Below are 18,457 nucleotides of genomic sequence, written 5' to 3' on the forward strand. Positions count from 1 at the left end.
TAAGAAGGATATACATTTTGATACCCACTCTAACATCAGGCAGGGCTTTGCACAAGACCATTTGAATCCGATGGGATACCGGCAAACCGTAATGCTTTATTTTTTGTGTTCCAGTTTGTAAGGTGAGTGTAACGTGTTCTTATAGCGCTTATATCTACGAGCGCCGACAACTAACAGGTTTGCCATTCGACAGCATTGCCGGCTACCTATATATGTCTTGAAAAAAATTAAAGCCGGATATTTTCATTTCAATTTATCTATTTATTTATAAATTAAACAAAATTGCCCAACCGTGGCACATTCAAAATATTTTATGATAAATTATATATAATCAGCTGTCAAAGTATTTCCTGCGTCGAAAGCGAGTGCACGACAATTGTTTTAGAATTATTTAAAATTTTGTGATTGATTATTTTATTGAATTCGAAAATCAATAAATAAACATTATAAACAAGTGTTTTTTTATCAAGAAGTATATCCTAAAACTAACCGAGTATGTAAAAAACATATGCGAGTGCCGGCTATCACGGCATTATCATCCGCAGACTGAACGCAAATGAGACATTGATTTAGTGACTTGAGAGTTTCAAGTGCCAATTTATTTTATAAATCGATATTATTATTGCGATATTTAATTGAGAAAACATCAAACAAATTTCTTACGGCGTTCTCTGGATAGAGTCTTCGTAAAAAAGTCAACCTCAAAATACATAATATATTTTTGCCTTATTGTTGATGTTGAATAAACAATAATTACTGTTAGATATTTATGTGGGCGTGGGCAGGCATCATTCACACTTTTTGATATCAACCAAAACACTTTATAGAAGAAATAGAATCACTGGCTCGTATACCTAATGTCTTTGTTTTACACGCGTAATATAAAACAATATGGAGTTGAGTACCATTACAATCACTATATGGTATAAAACTAAGTCGCTTCCCGTTGTCTGTCTGTCCCTATGTATGCTTAGATCTTTAAAACTACGCAACGATTTTGTTGCAGTTTTTTAATAGATAGAGTGATTCAAGAGGAAGGTTTATATGTATAAAACATGCATAATATAATAGAGAAACACTGATCATTTTAGAGATTTCTAATGTGATGTTTACGGCATAATTTACACAACAAAACACATTCTTTTTTTGCGCATACATTGCAAAGAGTGGCTGAACCCTACGAGATAGATCAAAATAATGTACTACAGTATTGTATACCTTAAAAAGTTCTACAAAAAAGTCCATGGTATATGTCTATCTCTTAGGGATAACCAGGATAACCATTTGTAATTTTTTACTTATGAGAATAATGGCTTATTTACAAAGCGATTTTCATAGAGCATCAATTCTTATCCAATTATGTACCTTATATACATTGTGCATTTAAAATAGATCAATACGGCCCCTACATTGCGGTTTGTATTGCTTAAGGACCAAAAAAGCTATGAAGGTTGGATATAAAGATATTCAGTAGTATATTTAGTATCAGCATTGCACCCGTGCGAAGTCGGAGCGGGTCGCTAGTATACGTATATGATATTATTTAAAAATTTATAACACATGAGAAATATATACAAAAAAATGTACAAAAGGCAGTTGATTTCCCAAATCAATCCGAATGTAAACAAAGTGTTAACACATGCCGTTCTTTTCATTTTACACCTTCTCGATCGACGCTTAAATTAATAAGCGTCGATTATGTTTTGAATGAATACACTAATTTTTGGCTTGATTAGGTTTTGACTTAGTTAAGTCGACACTCAAATAATGTCTAAATACAATTGCTCAGAGTTCGCAGAGGTTTACATTTGTCATGTTCTTATCTAACATAACATTGTGAACAATATTTTTCATAAACAATATACTTAAATATTAATTAAGGGTTATTTCAATAACAGTACAACAGTAAGTTTATAATTTTATTAAAACTTATAAAACGGCAACTCATGACGGAGTCGCGACGTCGTCTTTTTAAATGTTAACACAATAATATGTATACAGATATGTACATTAGAAATAACATACAATGTTTAATACAGAGCATGTTTCGAATATATTTTCATTTACAAGAACAACCAATACGAAGATGCAGACGTGCAGTGTGCTGTGCAGCGGATATCAGTGCGGTCGTGAGCGACTTAATTAATTGCTAGACGGAAGGACAAATGTATATTCGTTTCATTCCGTACTTATTTATACTGATTTGACATCCTTCATTATATTATTGGTACATAAAAAACCTGTGTATTGTTTACCTATATACAATGAATACAGTGTTTTTTTCATCTTTAAAACCAGTCGTAATTTCATTCAGGATTGTTCGCATGAAATAAAATGACGGACAGATATTTCAATTTTTTTTAATATTTTTTTTTTTTATAATAATGTATAACGAACCACAAATATGGATTCTCGGTAACGGTGAATAAAACTGAAATATAAAGTGAGGCGATCACTGATAAATAAATATATAAATAAATAGCATCATAGTTCATATTTTTTAATAAAATAATAAAATTGAACAATGATGGTTTGAAATAAATCTGCGAGTAGCAAATTAAACGTATAATACGCATAAACACACGCAGCAGGTACTCATCAAAGACATATTAAGCAGCGGGAAAAAAAAGCAAACGCAATATTTAGGTACATCCATCGATCAGCCCACAAGCTAACGCTTCCCGCGTTAGGAAAACATCAACTGCACTTTTAATAAATACGCCGCAACATATTCTAAGTCGTACCATTGATTTGTCTCGCTTTCGTTGCACGGAAATTCGTTAAACAAGAAAGAGACAAAACATGGAATCGTTTTAAACACTTAGTCCAATGTTTATTATAAGAATATGATATTATGTATAAAGCTTTCATTTGAACGTATCGGACATTGTTTACTCATACAAAGCATAGAACGTTGAATACACCTTGTAAAGTGCAAGGTGACAAGACCGACGTCTACAAGCGTCAACGTTGTTTGTCGTTGTTTTTCGCTACCTTATTTTTGTAGCGACTACACAGCGTGATGACGCCCACATGCTGTCGACTCGTCTGGCTTGTCGCATACGCTCGCAATGTAAGTGTTTTATATATTTACTTATACGTAATAAATAAACAGGCATTATAGGTAAAGCCGAAACATATATTGTAAATTAAGTCATCGAATGGACCTAGTTTGCAATTCATTTCATGCTCTGCGGGAGGAAGAAGGGTAACATTGTAGCGTAGTTATATTATATCACGAGAATAAATCTAAGTTTGTCCACCATTATTTAGTGAATCACGTTACTGCGGTTTACTATTACGAGAGGAAGTATTTGCCGGACATGGGACATTCACGGTGTAGGTATACACAGACATTCGGGTATAGAATATATACGGATCTTCACACACAAACTACTGGGTTTAATGCCATTGTATTTTGGTAACAGTCAAGGTCAGTGGTTACATATAGATGCAACATGCAGGATATTTACTGACGTTTTACGTTCGAAAAGCAACCGTCCGCGTCACGTTCGCGACAGAAAAAACGTTCTGTAAAACTTTACTTGATTTAAATAAAATAAATATTTGTTTCATTTGTTTATTCAAATTTATACATATAATAAAACTGCAACGGTGCCGTGCTTGTACATTATAAGATCGTCTGTCAGTTTTATCGCTACTCGTAACATTCGATGGATGAATTTGAATCAAACTAAGAATGACGATATGGATTCAAATTGACCTTCTAAATTTATAAAAAATTTTGAGAAATAATTTTAACATATTGAGATGAAACGTCTGTTAAGGGTATAATGTAACGTGTTCGAAATCCCCAAAAAAAATTAAATCGAAACGAAAAACGACCAAATTTTATGCAGCACTTTGTCACCTATCGATAGAGTTTTCTCCCCATCCTATTATAACAAACATTACAGTAACCTTACGTAAATCTGTTTAAGATCTTAAGAGCCTCAAAAATCTGTATTTGGCATGAATATTCTTTTATTTTTATTACCCTTTAAAATACTTCTTTTTTTTTTAAACCTAATTTTATATACATTGATTATCTATTAATTATTATTAGAATTATCTTATTAGATTTACTCCATGTTTTAATGTAACAGTGAAAACTTTGTTGGCTTATGTAAGACTTACTTTGGTGTCAAATGCTATGCTTGTAGTAAGTATGCTGTTTTCCGAAAATAAAAATAAAATAAATAAAATTACAATAAATACTGTAAAACGTACTATTATCTGATATATTTACGTATAAAACACTCAAATATTTTTTTACGCAATTATACAGAAAGAGACGGCATCTTTACAGTTTAATTATATTATCACATATCAACCATTCTTTGGTAATACTATATTAGTCCGAATTCGTAGTTTGAATGTAATAAACAAGTAATCATTTGTTAACGTAGAAGACAGAAGAGACATCTAGAACTACTGGGGATAACAATGATGGCGGATAATACAGAGTGTATCAAACCTCACAAACGTGCAGACAATCAGATACACGCTACATATAATTGATGTGGTTTTAAGATTTAATCGAATAGTTACATTAATACATACACACGACTTATACTTAAGCAAAATATTATAGGGATATACCTTAACAAAGTTCATAAGCTACACTTAAGAGTAATTAGGTATAATATTGAAAGGCACCTCGAGTAATGAAATACCACAAATGCATTTAAAAAGAGTAAAGGAAATTTAAACGGGGAACGATACTCAGCCAGACGCAGAGTTTAAGAGAGAATTGAAATAACTTTCCCTTATGTTACGATATGTTGTATGGAGTTCTAATATTGTCAAATCGATTTTTTATTAAGTAGCTCTTTAGTCGTTAGTTGTATTATTAAATCAAGATTTCTCTTAATGTTATATTTATACAAATTTACTTTTTGTATGGGTTCATTTTAAATGTTTCATTTGATTAAATCTTAGACCACGTATCTCTTAGATCGAAGAAATTACGAAATGCCATCTCAAAATTCCTTATACCTATTTATAACAAATAAAACTGTTCGCAAAGGTCATCGCCTCTTTCGAAACTTCTTCGATCCAGTAGATTTATTACAAATGTAAAAAAAAAATCTTACCGTTTTCGTCATCAGCCGGTAGCGGTCCGACGGTGCCAAAGAAACGTTTATCCAGCAATTGCAAGAGCTGTAACGCGCTCTCGTGAACCGGAGCCCTTGGACAGCCAGTGCACATCAGCGTGACATTGATGATCGCCGTGTAGTGGTCGCACGGGTACTCCCTTAATAGAAAACGTCTAATTAATGGAAACTTTTTAGTTTTAAACACAAGTATTACGGATTTAAATATTAAATACGTTTTTGAGTCAGTTTTTACTTTATGGTCAGAGAACTGAGACTGAATATAATAATTTATTTAATGACGTTTTTCATAACAAAATATAAATGTTAGAATAAGTCTCTAGTGCCAAATAATAATAAATTATTTCCACGAAGATCGTACACTCAAACAAAAAATTATTAAATGTGTATGAAATTTAAACACATGATATAACGTGATTATATAACAAATGGAATATAAATCAAAGCAGCTTCGGTAAAAAAAATATATGAAACTTAATATTTTTATTATATTCGAATTATAGGAAACTAAAAAAATAATATCGCATTTTATAATATAACAATTCGTTCGTATGTGCCACAGAGGCCGCGCATTGAAAGCAGAACAAATGAACTTGATTTACACAAATGAAGCGTAAAATAAAATAATCCTATTGTCAGACCATTATACAACGTGTTAAGTTATGTATCATTAAAACTATATAAATAATTTGAAAAAAAAAACATCTTACAAAACAACAATCTACTTCTAAAATTTGCCTAAGCTTAACAATGTCCTACATTCAATTGGAGTATGACCTGCAAGATATACTGGGCCGAATACAGAAATAAACCTGTTAAAAAGTCGATTAAATTGTTCTATTATAGTATCTATTCTATAGTTCTATTCACACACAAAGACACGTTACATTATCGAGGTTCATTAACAAATAGAATCGAATTTGTATTTTGTTTTCACTGTATATATTTTTATAAATCTAAGTGTGCCTTCGTGAGTGTGCGTGTGCGGTCAACTGACTAAACTAAAAAATTAAAACTAAGTTTTAATGAATTCACATCACTACATTTAGTACGAATAAATTATGAATGTGAATTCAGTAGTTTTTACGCAAATTTCCCATACATTTTTTCGGAAAATCTCTGAATATATTGTCTTAATACATCATATTTTCTGTAACATTGAAAATTAGCGTTGTTTTCTATCTAACTTTTGTTTTGGAAGATTCGACAAATAAAAACACCACGTGAATAACAACTACTATCTTAATAGGTAGAGTTTTTAATTAATTTTGTTAATAATCAAATAGTGAATAACCTGATATGCTGGTCTAACACTAAACACACTACGACTTAGGTTTATTCTCTCGTGAGGAATGTATTCTAATTCTATTGTGATTATTTCTTGTCTATCCGTATACAAAATATTTGAAAAAGTATTACCATTTTTGGAGACGATTAAATAAAATAAAAAAAAATAATGTTTTTACAAGGTATACAAACTGGCAAATTAGCCACCTGCTGGTAAGTGGTCACCATCTCCAATGTGCCACCAACCTGATGATTAGATGTTATGACCCTTGTATCATTCATTCTTCAAACCGCTACACAACGATAGTATTTCTGTTCGCGGTAAAATATCTTATAAATTGGTGGTACCTATATGGGCGGGCTTGCACAATACCCTACTAGCAAGTAAAGACCTATTATATTAAAAAAAAAAAAACCTTTTAATATTGTGATAAGAAAGTTAATTCAGAAATTCGTGCAGAAATGTGAACTAATCGGTTTATCACGAATAGCACCCTATAATTTCCAATAGTTACATTACATTTTTTACATTAGCAGCCCGTAAATGTCCCACTGCTGGGATAAAGGCCTCCTCTCCCTTTGAGGAGAAGGTTTGGAGCATATTCCAACACGCTGCTCCAATGCGGGTTGGCGGAATACACATGTGGCTGAATTTCTTTGAAATTAGACACATGCAGGTTTCCTCACGATGTTTTCCTTCACCGCCGAGTACGAGATGAATTATAAACACAAATTAAGCACATGAAATTTCAGTGGTGCCTGCCTGGGTTTGAACCCGAAATCATCGGTTAAGATGCACGCGTTCTAACCACTGGGCCATCTCGGCTTCCAATAGTTAGGTTAAGTAAATGTTTAAATATTTCATTAGCTCCAGCTATATCTGGAAACTGATTTAAATTCTTCGGACGATTTTTCAATAATGTTATTGCAATAATAGCAACCACAGATTTACGGTAGGCTAGATACCGCATTTTCATTAAATAATATAAAAACCGAGCGTGTCATTTTTTTATACAGACGATGACGTCACTGGGGTGACATATCATATTTGAACAACATCATAAATATTTTAATATTTATTATAGCTCTTTGATAATCAAAATTACTTGGTAAGTGATACATACCTCTATTGACTCGATTTGTTACCCTAGAAGAATTTTTACAGTTTGTAACGGCATAATTACACGAATATAAACTAAAGCAGTAGCGCGACAAGTTGCGCTATGGCTTTAGTTTGTGTTCGTGCATGGCACAAACTTCGGTCACACTCGGTCTTGAGGTATCTAGCCTGAACTATTTGTAGCTAACAAGATTAACCGGATATTGTATGGATTGTAAATTATCTAAACAAAAATTTTAAATTAAAGTAATATATAACGTACAAGTTTTACATGAAAAACTTCGGATAGTAGATTTTAATGATGCACAATTAGAAACACTATCTGATAATTCAACCGTATCGACTTACTCCGAGTCGCCCGTCAAATCGGAATAAAACGGTGGATTAATGCTTTCAATTCAATACTGGTCGGCGGCTGTTACTGCCTGTTTAGACCTGCCATTGGCATTGCTTCGAAATTTTAAAGGGATTAATACAATGTTGTGTTGTTTGCTATGCAAAGGTACATTTGTTTCTTCAGAAATATTTTGCGGAATAAAAACATAAGGCATTTTATTTTATTTCTATTTTTTTATCAGTACTAATATTAAATAGAGGTAAAATTTGTTTGTTTGTATGTAGGGAGTATTCTCCGGAACTTACTTTTTCATTCTAAAAAAAAATCACCTTTGAAAGCTACATTTTGAGTGCTATAGGGTATAAATGAATAATATCATATGACTTTCTGCATTAATAAACTGCACTCATGCGAAGCCTGCTTGGATCGCTAGTGACTAATAAAAATGTGGCTATATAAATATATATGTATATTGATGTTATAACATTATAAAAAATATTTTAATACATTGAATTAACTGTACTATTTTGACGGTATAATATTATCAATTTTACAAGGTGATACAACGACTGCCACAACATAAAATATTTATACGTACGTCCCGTTGGTTGTGATAACATATATAGTTTTTAAGCTATACCAACCACAAAAGCAAATTATATACGTTTATTTATTGTAATCTATATTTATTTGAAAATAAATAAATATTATTTATGAATAAGTATTGGACGATCCGTCATAATATCAACAATAAACTATCATCATTCAACCGTGAATTGTATTTTGAAAGGAGGAATGGATTCAACAGATATTCGATAATCCTGATTGCGGATACGTTTGACGGCCAATTAATTCTTTATGTTACGTAACTAAGTTATGTAACTTTAAACTATGAACCAAAGGAAAGGAGTTGTAATCATAAATCAAATCGAAAGACGAATGCGTAATGAATAATAAGACAATGCGTTGAATGGGTAGTTATTTTTAAGACGAACACGAATGTTATATTAACATATATGTGTATTCTCATGTAAGCGACTTAAGCCTTTTTGAGAATAAATGTCTATAAACCTAAACCTATATGTATGTATATACCGGGCAGAGAGAAAGTATTTATATGAGAATGGACAGAAAGATTTTATATATATATTTTAATATTCTTATTGAAAACATACTCAAATTAATGTTGAATGAATAAATTACATTATATTAAGTATTTTACGATTAATCTGTGCTTGTTTTAACGTTGTTCAATTAGGTTATGCAAATAAATAAAATAAGTTAATTATAATATATTATTTGGGATCGCTACGCAAAATATGCGTCAACTATGTACAAATATTATATTATTTTATAATTCTATTATAACACATAATTAATAAAAAAAATTATCGAGCACGCTCCCCGGGGAAATAAACACGAGCGAAGGAAATTTTACGAAAGAAAGATGCACTTTCAATTATCTTATTTTAATTAATTTCCTCTGTGTTCCCCGACGGAGTCACGGACATACTATGCTGTAAGGGTTAGAGTACCTGCGAATTTGTTTGCTTCGATACATAGGCATATATAATATTAATATAATAAACTTAAGACCTGGTGGAGTTCATTGGACGAGAGTTAATATGTCTTACAATATTTTTTAACAGCAGCTATCTCGACTCGTTCTTGACAAGAGTAACGTTCGGCACGATCATACTTATTGAAATCTTTATTTTTAATTTACAATATGTAGGCGATCTAACGCATGGGCCATCTGATGGTAAGGGGTTGCCAAATTTCATGTGGTTGTTGCTTACATCGCCGATGCGACAACAGCCATGGTAACTGAGAAGTTATATCCAATTGATCAATGGTATTCTAAACATACTTTTTTATGTTTCGAGTGTTGGTCGATTCAATGTATTTACTAACTGCGTCCGTGTAAAAGTCATCTCGTCATTTTAAAACCGTATAAAATGGATTTCGGCTTATATATTCGCATCCCAATAACTCGTATAAATCAATGCCGCAAATACAGAACGTTAAAAAATCAACATTTCTCCAACAAATAGATCAGATTCACTCGAAGCTTTGTCTCCGTGTCCGTCTCGGGTTAACCGACGGTAACAACTAAATTTGTACTTTCAGATTTTAGATATAGAGGTGATTATTGAACACACAGCTATGTCCACTAGATTGTGATAATGATCACAATGTGTAGTAGGATTTAAGCTTTGTTACTATGTCGAGTATATCTCTCCCTTTACGACTTATGAAGTACCTGTACCTACGTGGGGGTCGATATCCACGCACAATTCTAAAAATAAGCAATATCAATAGAGTTGTACGATTACGATTTTAAAACGTTTTATAATTTATTTCTAACTTGTCTATTTAATACATCGCCTGTAAAGTGCTTTTAATGTTATTAATAATCTCCTATACATTCATTTGACATAATCTGTTCAAAACATTGTCGAATAAACCCATATAACTAATAGCTCCATTCTCATTTTACGCTTCAGTTGTTTTTTTTTTATAACTGGCATCTATACAAAAGATATAGTATAGTTAAATGTTTTGATATTATATCTTTTTGTAAGCACACATGTATTTTTAAGTCAGACGTGATTTAGCTCAACGTAATTACTGGCGAACCGTCGTTGAGTATATAAACGTGTATAAACAATAAAATATAGACGTATTTATTTATATATATAGACCGTTACGAAAAAGTGTTATTATTTTTTAGAAACACAGGACAGACCCTGCCATGTGCCATCAACGCTATCAAGCGGCGTGATTTTTCTGACATAAGGATTCGCACGAACAGTTAGTCTTGTATACAAATAAATCATAAAAAAACTATATTATACATTATATTACTTATCAAAAAATTGTGTCAGTGCATGAAACACGACCTCATTAAAATACTTATACAGAAAAATATGCAGCAGCAGAAAAATATATAGCAGATGTTTCGATAAAGACGTCTTTGATAAAACGATTTAAGCTACAGAAATGTACGAGACGTGTTTTAAAAATATTGATGATAAACGATTTTAAATTATTTACTAGTGGTGCACGCAGACGGACAGGCTAATGTACCTGATGGTAATTGGGCACCAACCTGCAGACACTGGACTTATAAGAAATGTTAACGACTCTTTGCATCGCTATGTGCCACCAACTAAGATGTTATGCCCCTTGAGCCTTTACTTGCATTGGCTCATATACTCTTCAAAACAGAACATAACAATACTAAGTATTGCTGTATGGGCGGCGGTGCCTACCCAAACGGGCTCACACAACGCCATTATTTATACCATTTTATACCCGATACTCTTTACTATAATACGATCTTGTGTGTTATGTGTGTTTTTAAAACAGCGTAAGTTTGTTGAGTAATAGAAGACAAACTATCCGATAATAACAACTTACCTAAGTTGTGTGGAAATGTGGAAACCTATTTTGAAAAACATATTTTATAGTATGCAAAATTGTGTGCTGATTGTTGATTGTTGAAGTTCCTTCGTGTGGAGCCAAGAGTCAGGATATAGAATCGTGTCATAGTTGACATAAAAATGGTTTGTCATCGGAATGCAGTTAAGAGTATTTGCAAGATTTGACCTAGACAAACATACATTGCAACTTAAATAAAAGTTTGTAAAAAAGTAGACAAACAGTCAAGAATGTTAACATAGAAATCAGGATGGACCGCTATACCAGCGTCAAATTCTGTAACTTAAAACCGCAAAAAGTAAAAAAAAATATTTTAACTGAGGTAAATTTTCTTCGATTAAATAATCGAATAATGGCAATAGAAAGTAAAAAATAAATTAAGATTTATTTTTATTGACAGACTCAAAATAAACGATGCATGACACTCGCTACTTCGCTACTTAGCTACGACGCTACGTCCCTACGTGTATGTACAATGTACGTTCAATAAATTCATTCTACGGGTAAGGTTTTGTGCAAGTCAGTCTGAGTAGGTACTCACACGTCTCTTATTTTACTAACAACCAGCAATACATTGTACTGTCGCTGTATTTCCACCGAAGTACATAATTCAAGAGAGATGATATTTTAATTCGCATGTTTACGGTGCGTCGAGAATGAAAAGGAATCGTAAATATGTACTTCTTACATCCATCAACAACGTTACCACATCGAGTGTTACATTATAAGTTTGTATGAATAAAAACTGTATGAAGCAGTATTCTTTTGTTTACATCTCCCAACCACTGCTCGAGGTAAATATACTCTTAGCAACATTATAAAATAATGTAATCTTGAACTTGCAACAGGGTTTAAATTCATATTAAAACGTTAAATGATCCGGCTTAGAAATAAGACCCGCTTCGCACGGAGCGGTTTAATAAGGTATGAATAACCGCAATTTATATCGTAAGAAATAACACGACTTTCTACCGTAATAAATATATTAGATGATTTTATAATTATTTGCTATAAGTCGTATAAATAGAAAACATTTTCGAGTGATGTTGTCGCGTTTATTCTCTGTAGCGCATATATTTTTAAAATTAAAATCACTTGGTATGGATAAAAAGGAATTTGTGCAAGCTTGTTGGGTCGATAACCATCCACTTATCACTTATCCCACCGTTAACCAGCATTACAGTTTTGTTGTGCTCCGGTTTCAGCGGTTAATGTGCCAATGTAATTACAGGCACAAGGGACCACTTTTTAGTTTCCAATGTTGGTGGTGCATTGGCGATGTAAGGAATCGTAAATATCTATACTTTTCAATATTTGTATTTGACATAAATATATGTTTCAATTACTAATCAGTTATACTTGCTAATATCGCAGTGCACCTTTACTGAATGTACGAGTACTTGTTAAAGTAATTTAAAGTAAGTTACATTTAATTTTGTTAATAATATACTTCTCAACATAATAAATAATATTTCTAACACATTTGAATTTAGGTTTATGAAGACCGTGTTTCGAGTCGAATACAACGTGACTTCCCACTTTCCGTACCGTAGTCGATTTTTCCGTCATTTAAATTAACAATAAGTACATATGTCTCGCAAATATTAATCTCTTAAACTGGACAATTTATTTGATTTTCAATAATAAAGAAGCGAGAAAAAAAAGTCGATGATTTTGTTATTATTATTTTTTTATTTAAATGTATCCAAGATTTTTACTTTCATAATGTTTCATTTGCGTTCATAACTTTTAACTACGTCTGTAGTAGTAATATGCAGTTACAGTTCGGAAAAGGAATTCATATGAAAAAAAAAAGATTCCTTGGTTAGATAAATGTTAAGTGAGTAAAGGTTGTTCTTTAACAGATTTCACTATATTGTATCAACGAAGCTGCCATGGCAATCGGTGCCCCTATTAATTAAAGATGATACTAAGCTGAACCCAACCGAGTACGACGTATATTGCATTTCATGCTCAGACGAGATTCAGTTAATTGAAGCGTCAACCTCCTTTATTAGCCAACACGTATCCGCAGTACGTAATAAAACAATTAAGCAATTCTCTAAATTATAGATTGTTTGCCAAACGAGCTAACCGGTTACGTTTCCTGTATCCGGTTCACTGCTATATTGAACTGTTCCACTTGGCTGGGCAAATAATCTTCAACGCATGTCTTTGTCAACAATACTTAACATCGAAATATATTTTCGTAAAAACTATCAAATCGTAACGAAATTATTACTTATATATCAGATATATTGATATATATATATAAAAAATTAAGATGTCGTGGGACACCCGAGTGGAATGAAGTATTTTTTCACTTTATATTATATATAAAATAACGGACAATAAAATAATACAAAAGGTTTGAGACTAATTAAAATAATAAATAAAATATATTTTTAAGCCGTACACAACAGAAAGAGAGAAAGATAGGGAAAGGTCGCCTGGACCATGACGCTATTTCCTTACGTGATGATTTCTGCCACTTTTACTGACTCACCTTTCGTTCCAGTAGCTATACGAATTTCTTTTTTAACTTCCTTGATGCATAAATTAGGCTATAATTTATTTATAGGGTATCACATGAATATACCCACGACGAATATTTTATTGGCGTCCCACGCTTTCCTTAGGCAAATTGTAGGATGTTTAGCCAATCGATCAGACGTGGTACCGACATTGAAGAGCGGTCGGAAATGCCAAATCATCGATAAACGAAAAATTAAAACTAAAAACTCTCACAATTGTCAACACGCGTGATATGAAATACGATACATTCCTCTCAAGAGGTTAACAAATACATATTTCAGCTAATTTAGTCACATGACGATAAATACACCACCATGTGTGCATGATGTGTTAGAATTTAAAATTAAAAAAAAAAAACAATAAATAAATCTAGTGTCATTCAATAAGAACAAAGATTTATTATTATTTTTGTTTATTGGTTTTATAAATTATTTCAATAGCTATGAATTTAGATGATTCACATCTACCGCGCGGCCCGTGGCGACCTTTACTTACTCTGTCTGCAGGACTATGCGTGTCCGTATTTTTAATTCTAAAATTATGATTATATCATATATAACATTTTAATTTCACTATGGCGTGCGCTGCAACGCCACCTAGCGGCGACAGATATCAAAGTGGACAGTACAATAACACGCGTGAATAGTATAAATATATGTATGTTAAAATGGGTAATTATTTTTTTAAAGTGACCATAAATATTCTTATAGCATTGTGAAATAAGTTATTTCTCTATCTAGGACATCAAATAATATACCCTAACCGCTTTATAACGAGAAAATATATTTTGTATTTAGTTTATTTCGCGGCGTAGGTTCAATCCTAAATTCCTGTTAAAGTTAGATGGAAGGACGATTAAATAAACGATAAAGCCATATGGGAAGTGAGGATCTATATTAATTTAGTTTTTAATGTATTTCACAATGATATTACAATTAAAAACTATAAGGAACTTAATTATTAATTTACCTTCACTATCACATACCCCAATAGAAAATCTTAACAAATAAACTTTAATATATGAGTGGAATAAATTTCAACGATAATTAAATATCTACCTTGATAGAAAATGTCAAGAAATTTAAAATCTACACCTTTGCTAAATTTTTAAGTATTGTGATTACAGATTGACTACAATCCAATATAAAACCGACATAACTGATGTATACTGATATATAGATTCTGAATTTTTAATAAGCAATTAATTTAATTTTAATAAATAGTAATGCTTCACATGGATATTATTGTATTCGAAGTTTACGTCCATAAAGTGTTTCTAAACACATAAGCTGACAATCTTTAAAACATCCTAAGAGTTTTCGATGTTGAGCTACATATACATCTCAACTGGTCCATATGGATGGAACAACACTCTCTAACATTAATTCATCTTTGAAAAATTACGATGTGAACATTGTGATGATATATTTACATTTTTGGACAACGTTGTTAATGTAAATTATTCGCTCGTAACTTATGAAATATACTACACTAACCTAGCACTGAAGATGGTCGCAAGAGCCATGAAACATCCATCGGCCACTCTCGGAGGACCGGTAAAGCACTTGTCCACGGTCCAGTCCAGCAGCGGCCCGATGTCGGGGTTGCAGTCGAGTAACAACACTATCGTCTCACGGGCCAGTTCGTATATCTACGAATAAAATAAACATGGGTACAAGTTTACGATAATTTTTTTTTTTTTAAAAGTCCTATTCGGCGTGTACACGCGTGATAAAAGTTATACTGTATTGCGTTACAATTGAATTTACATCATTTTGCAACTCAAATACGACTTTGACGTATTATCCCGATCAATAATTACCCACAGACATTTAAATATATAAGATATTATTTTGTGATGAAGTTCATATTCAATATAATTATAAATAAAAATTATAAATAATTTAATATATCACTGGGGATATGCAATAAATAATTCAATATTGTACTATTATTCTATTATATTATACGTCTATGGACGAGACATAAAAATATACCAAACCTCTCATTGGCTCGGTAGCAAACTCGTATGTATGTGTGTTTGTATTTTTTTTTAAATAATATTGAGAGATAATTAATAAAAATAAATATCTATTAAAATGTATGATTAATAACATTAGATAAGTACCTTGTCGTTGGTGGAGGATAGCATCTCGCTGAGCCACGGGTAAAGAGAACCATCTTCAGCAAGCGCGGCGGGGGCGAAGCACGGCCCGCAGCACACCAAAGCACTCATTGCCTTTTAAACGAGATTATTATACATTTTTAGAAACATAATCAATTATTACATGACATTTCATCAAAACTATGTGGTTGAACTTTCGATTCCATCTAATGGTAAGTGTTCACAGCCGCCATTAAACATTGGCTCTAAAAATAAATGTTAACCATCAGTTAAATGACCAATACGTTCTCCTAAAGTAAGAAGTTGTGCTCTTTCATATATAGATAATATCAACACTGGCTCATTAATTTTCCGAATCGAAACACTACAATTAATTAAAAAAAGACATAATCTAATTACCATTATGTAAGTTTTAACACGATAAAATGTATTGTGTCTTACTTTGAGCGCGGCGAGGTTGAGCCTGTCGTCGATTTCCGGTGCCTGCGGCTGCGGCTCGAGGGTGCCGAGGTGTTTGGCTAACGGCCCACACCAGCCGGCGAACAGGCTGAACAGGCTCTTGCACAGCTCCCGTTTTAGCAACGACCCGTACATTTCAACTGTCATCAAGAACAAGCCTGGTTAATACTGGTACCACTAGCGTTTAAGAGTGTCACTGTGTTATACCATAGTAAATTTATCACGTTCTATAAGGTAAGAGCCTTACGTGGAAAACTCTTAATGAGTTCAGTGACGAAGTCAGCAAATGTGAGCCGCTGCTCTCTGGCAGCTGGAGCATCTTTCTCCGCTTCAACCTCGAGACACTGCCGCACTCCCTCCAGGTACTCCGTGATGCTGGAGTGGAGGCCACCGCTCTCTAGCGCGTATGAGCTAAACACACAAATATTTTATAAAATATTGTGTAACTTGAAACCTAATTAATTATAGATAAAAATGCAATCTTATTGAGTATATATTTCATTAACTACTGAATTTTGACACGAGACCCTATAACTGTTGAATTTATACGTTTTTGTTAAATAATGACTTTTAAATATAATTATTGGTATTGGTTGCCATAGTGAAAATGTTAGTTATTTGTCATTTTTCATAAATTCGTTTTTTTTTAAATATCTTACCTTGTAGCGAATGTTTTCCTTTGTGCAATGATGAGCAACATTTTGTTCAAATGTAACCGAAGGGCGTCACGTCGTCGTCGCCTTCGCATATTTTCTTGTTTGCGATCGACGGCTTCTCGCAGTAATGGTATTAGTTCTTCGAATAAATCCCTGTATTTTTGTATAATGATTAATATTGTAGTGTTGACTTCGCTCACATAACGACGCGTATCAGATCAGATCGGCGTGGTGGGAGACAAGCTCTAAACTATGAGCTCAACATCTTAGGAGGCCTTTACCCAGCGATGAGTTATTAACAGGCTGTTTTTACGCATATCAGGGTGCAAACCCCTGGTCTGGCCAATAAAAAGTTATTGTGTTAAGAAATTATTCAAAGTTTACTTTATTTATTTATATTGCTATGTGTGTAAACTATAAATTTGCATGAATATCTCAACAACTCTCTTTCGACAAGCCGAGATGGCCCAGTGGTTAGAACGCATGCATCTTAACCCATAATGTCGGATCGGATTCAAACCCAGGTAAGCACCACTGAAATTTCATGTGTTTAATTTGTTTTAATAATTCATCTCGTGCTCGACGATAAAAGAAAACATCGTGAGAATAGTAATGGAAAATTCTTCCACATGCGTATCTACTAACCCGCATTGGAGCTTCGTGGTGGAATATGCTCAAAAGCTTCTCTTCAAAGGGCCTACCTTAGCCCAGCAGTGGGAAATTTACAGGCTGTTACTGGATGAATATCTCATTTATAGGTATGTACAACATTTACAGGAAGAAGTCTCCACTTCGACGACTCTTAATGTATTTAAGGCCATTAGTCCTGCTGTATCTTTTGTGTGTGATTGGCTTCCCATCGGGTTATGTGTTAAGGATAGAGAGTGCACCTGTGACAATTTTCAAATTGGATATAATTATCAAATATAGAGATGAAAGTACTTGAGCGCGTCCGGATTAATATGTCCACAGGCCGCGACAGCCGCGTCCCTCACTTCGGGCGCCTCGCAGCGCGCCAGCGGCACCGCGAGCTTGTGCAGCGAAGCGGGCGCCGCGTGAGCGCCCCGGGCTTCGCCGCCACTGCGCTCGCTCAGCGAGTCGGGCGACGAACTACATAAAAAGTTACACTCAGGGATTGTATCGTTTGTTTACTGCTTCAATATAAAATTATCTTTTTTTATTGTTATTGAAATTCGACAGAAACATAATTGTAAAGAAATATTATTTGTGTATTTGTTTTATAACAAGCATTTGACAAGTAAACGAAAATATAAAAAGCCATATGTTTTCAAGTCTTTTTGTAGCCGTATACAACTTATATACTCATATATAACTAATTTCTTCAATCAATTCGATACTTTGCGATATAGATTAAAT

General features: G+C 33.0%; 1 protein-coding gene across 3 annotated transcripts in view; it reads right to left on the bottom strand.

The window, feature by feature from the left end:
• The window catches only part of LOC125075804 (protein furry), a 112,568-nt gene that overhangs the window by 79,717 nt on the left and 14,394 nt on the right, over positions 1 to 18,457 (bottom strand). For all 3 annotated transcript variants that reach the window (XM_047687573.1, XM_047687574.1, XM_047687572.1), the window contains 7 exons: positions 18,023 to 18,190; positions 17,084 to 17,233; positions 16,672 to 16,835; positions 16,407 to 16,564; positions 15,969 to 16,079; positions 15,337 to 15,491; positions 5,097 to 5,257 (listed from right to left, as the gene is read on the bottom strand). In XM_047687573.1, coding sequence (XP_047543529.1) covers positions 5,097 to 5,257; positions 15,337 to 15,491; positions 15,969 to 16,079; positions 16,407 to 16,564; positions 16,672 to 16,835; positions 17,084 to 17,233; positions 18,023 to 18,190 — 1,067 coding nt within the window. The remainder of the gene's footprint in view (positions 1 to 5,096; positions 5,258 to 15,336; positions 15,492 to 15,968; positions 16,080 to 16,406; positions 16,565 to 16,671; positions 16,836 to 17,083; positions 17,234 to 18,022; positions 18,191 to 18,457) is intronic.

This window comes from Vanessa atalanta, chromosome Z (genome assembly GCF_905147765.1).
Source record: "Vanessa atalanta chromosome Z, ilVanAtal1.2, whole genome shotgun sequence".
NCBI classification, from domain to species: domain Eukaryota; kingdom Metazoa; phylum Arthropoda; class Insecta; order Lepidoptera; family Nymphalidae; genus Vanessa; species Vanessa atalanta.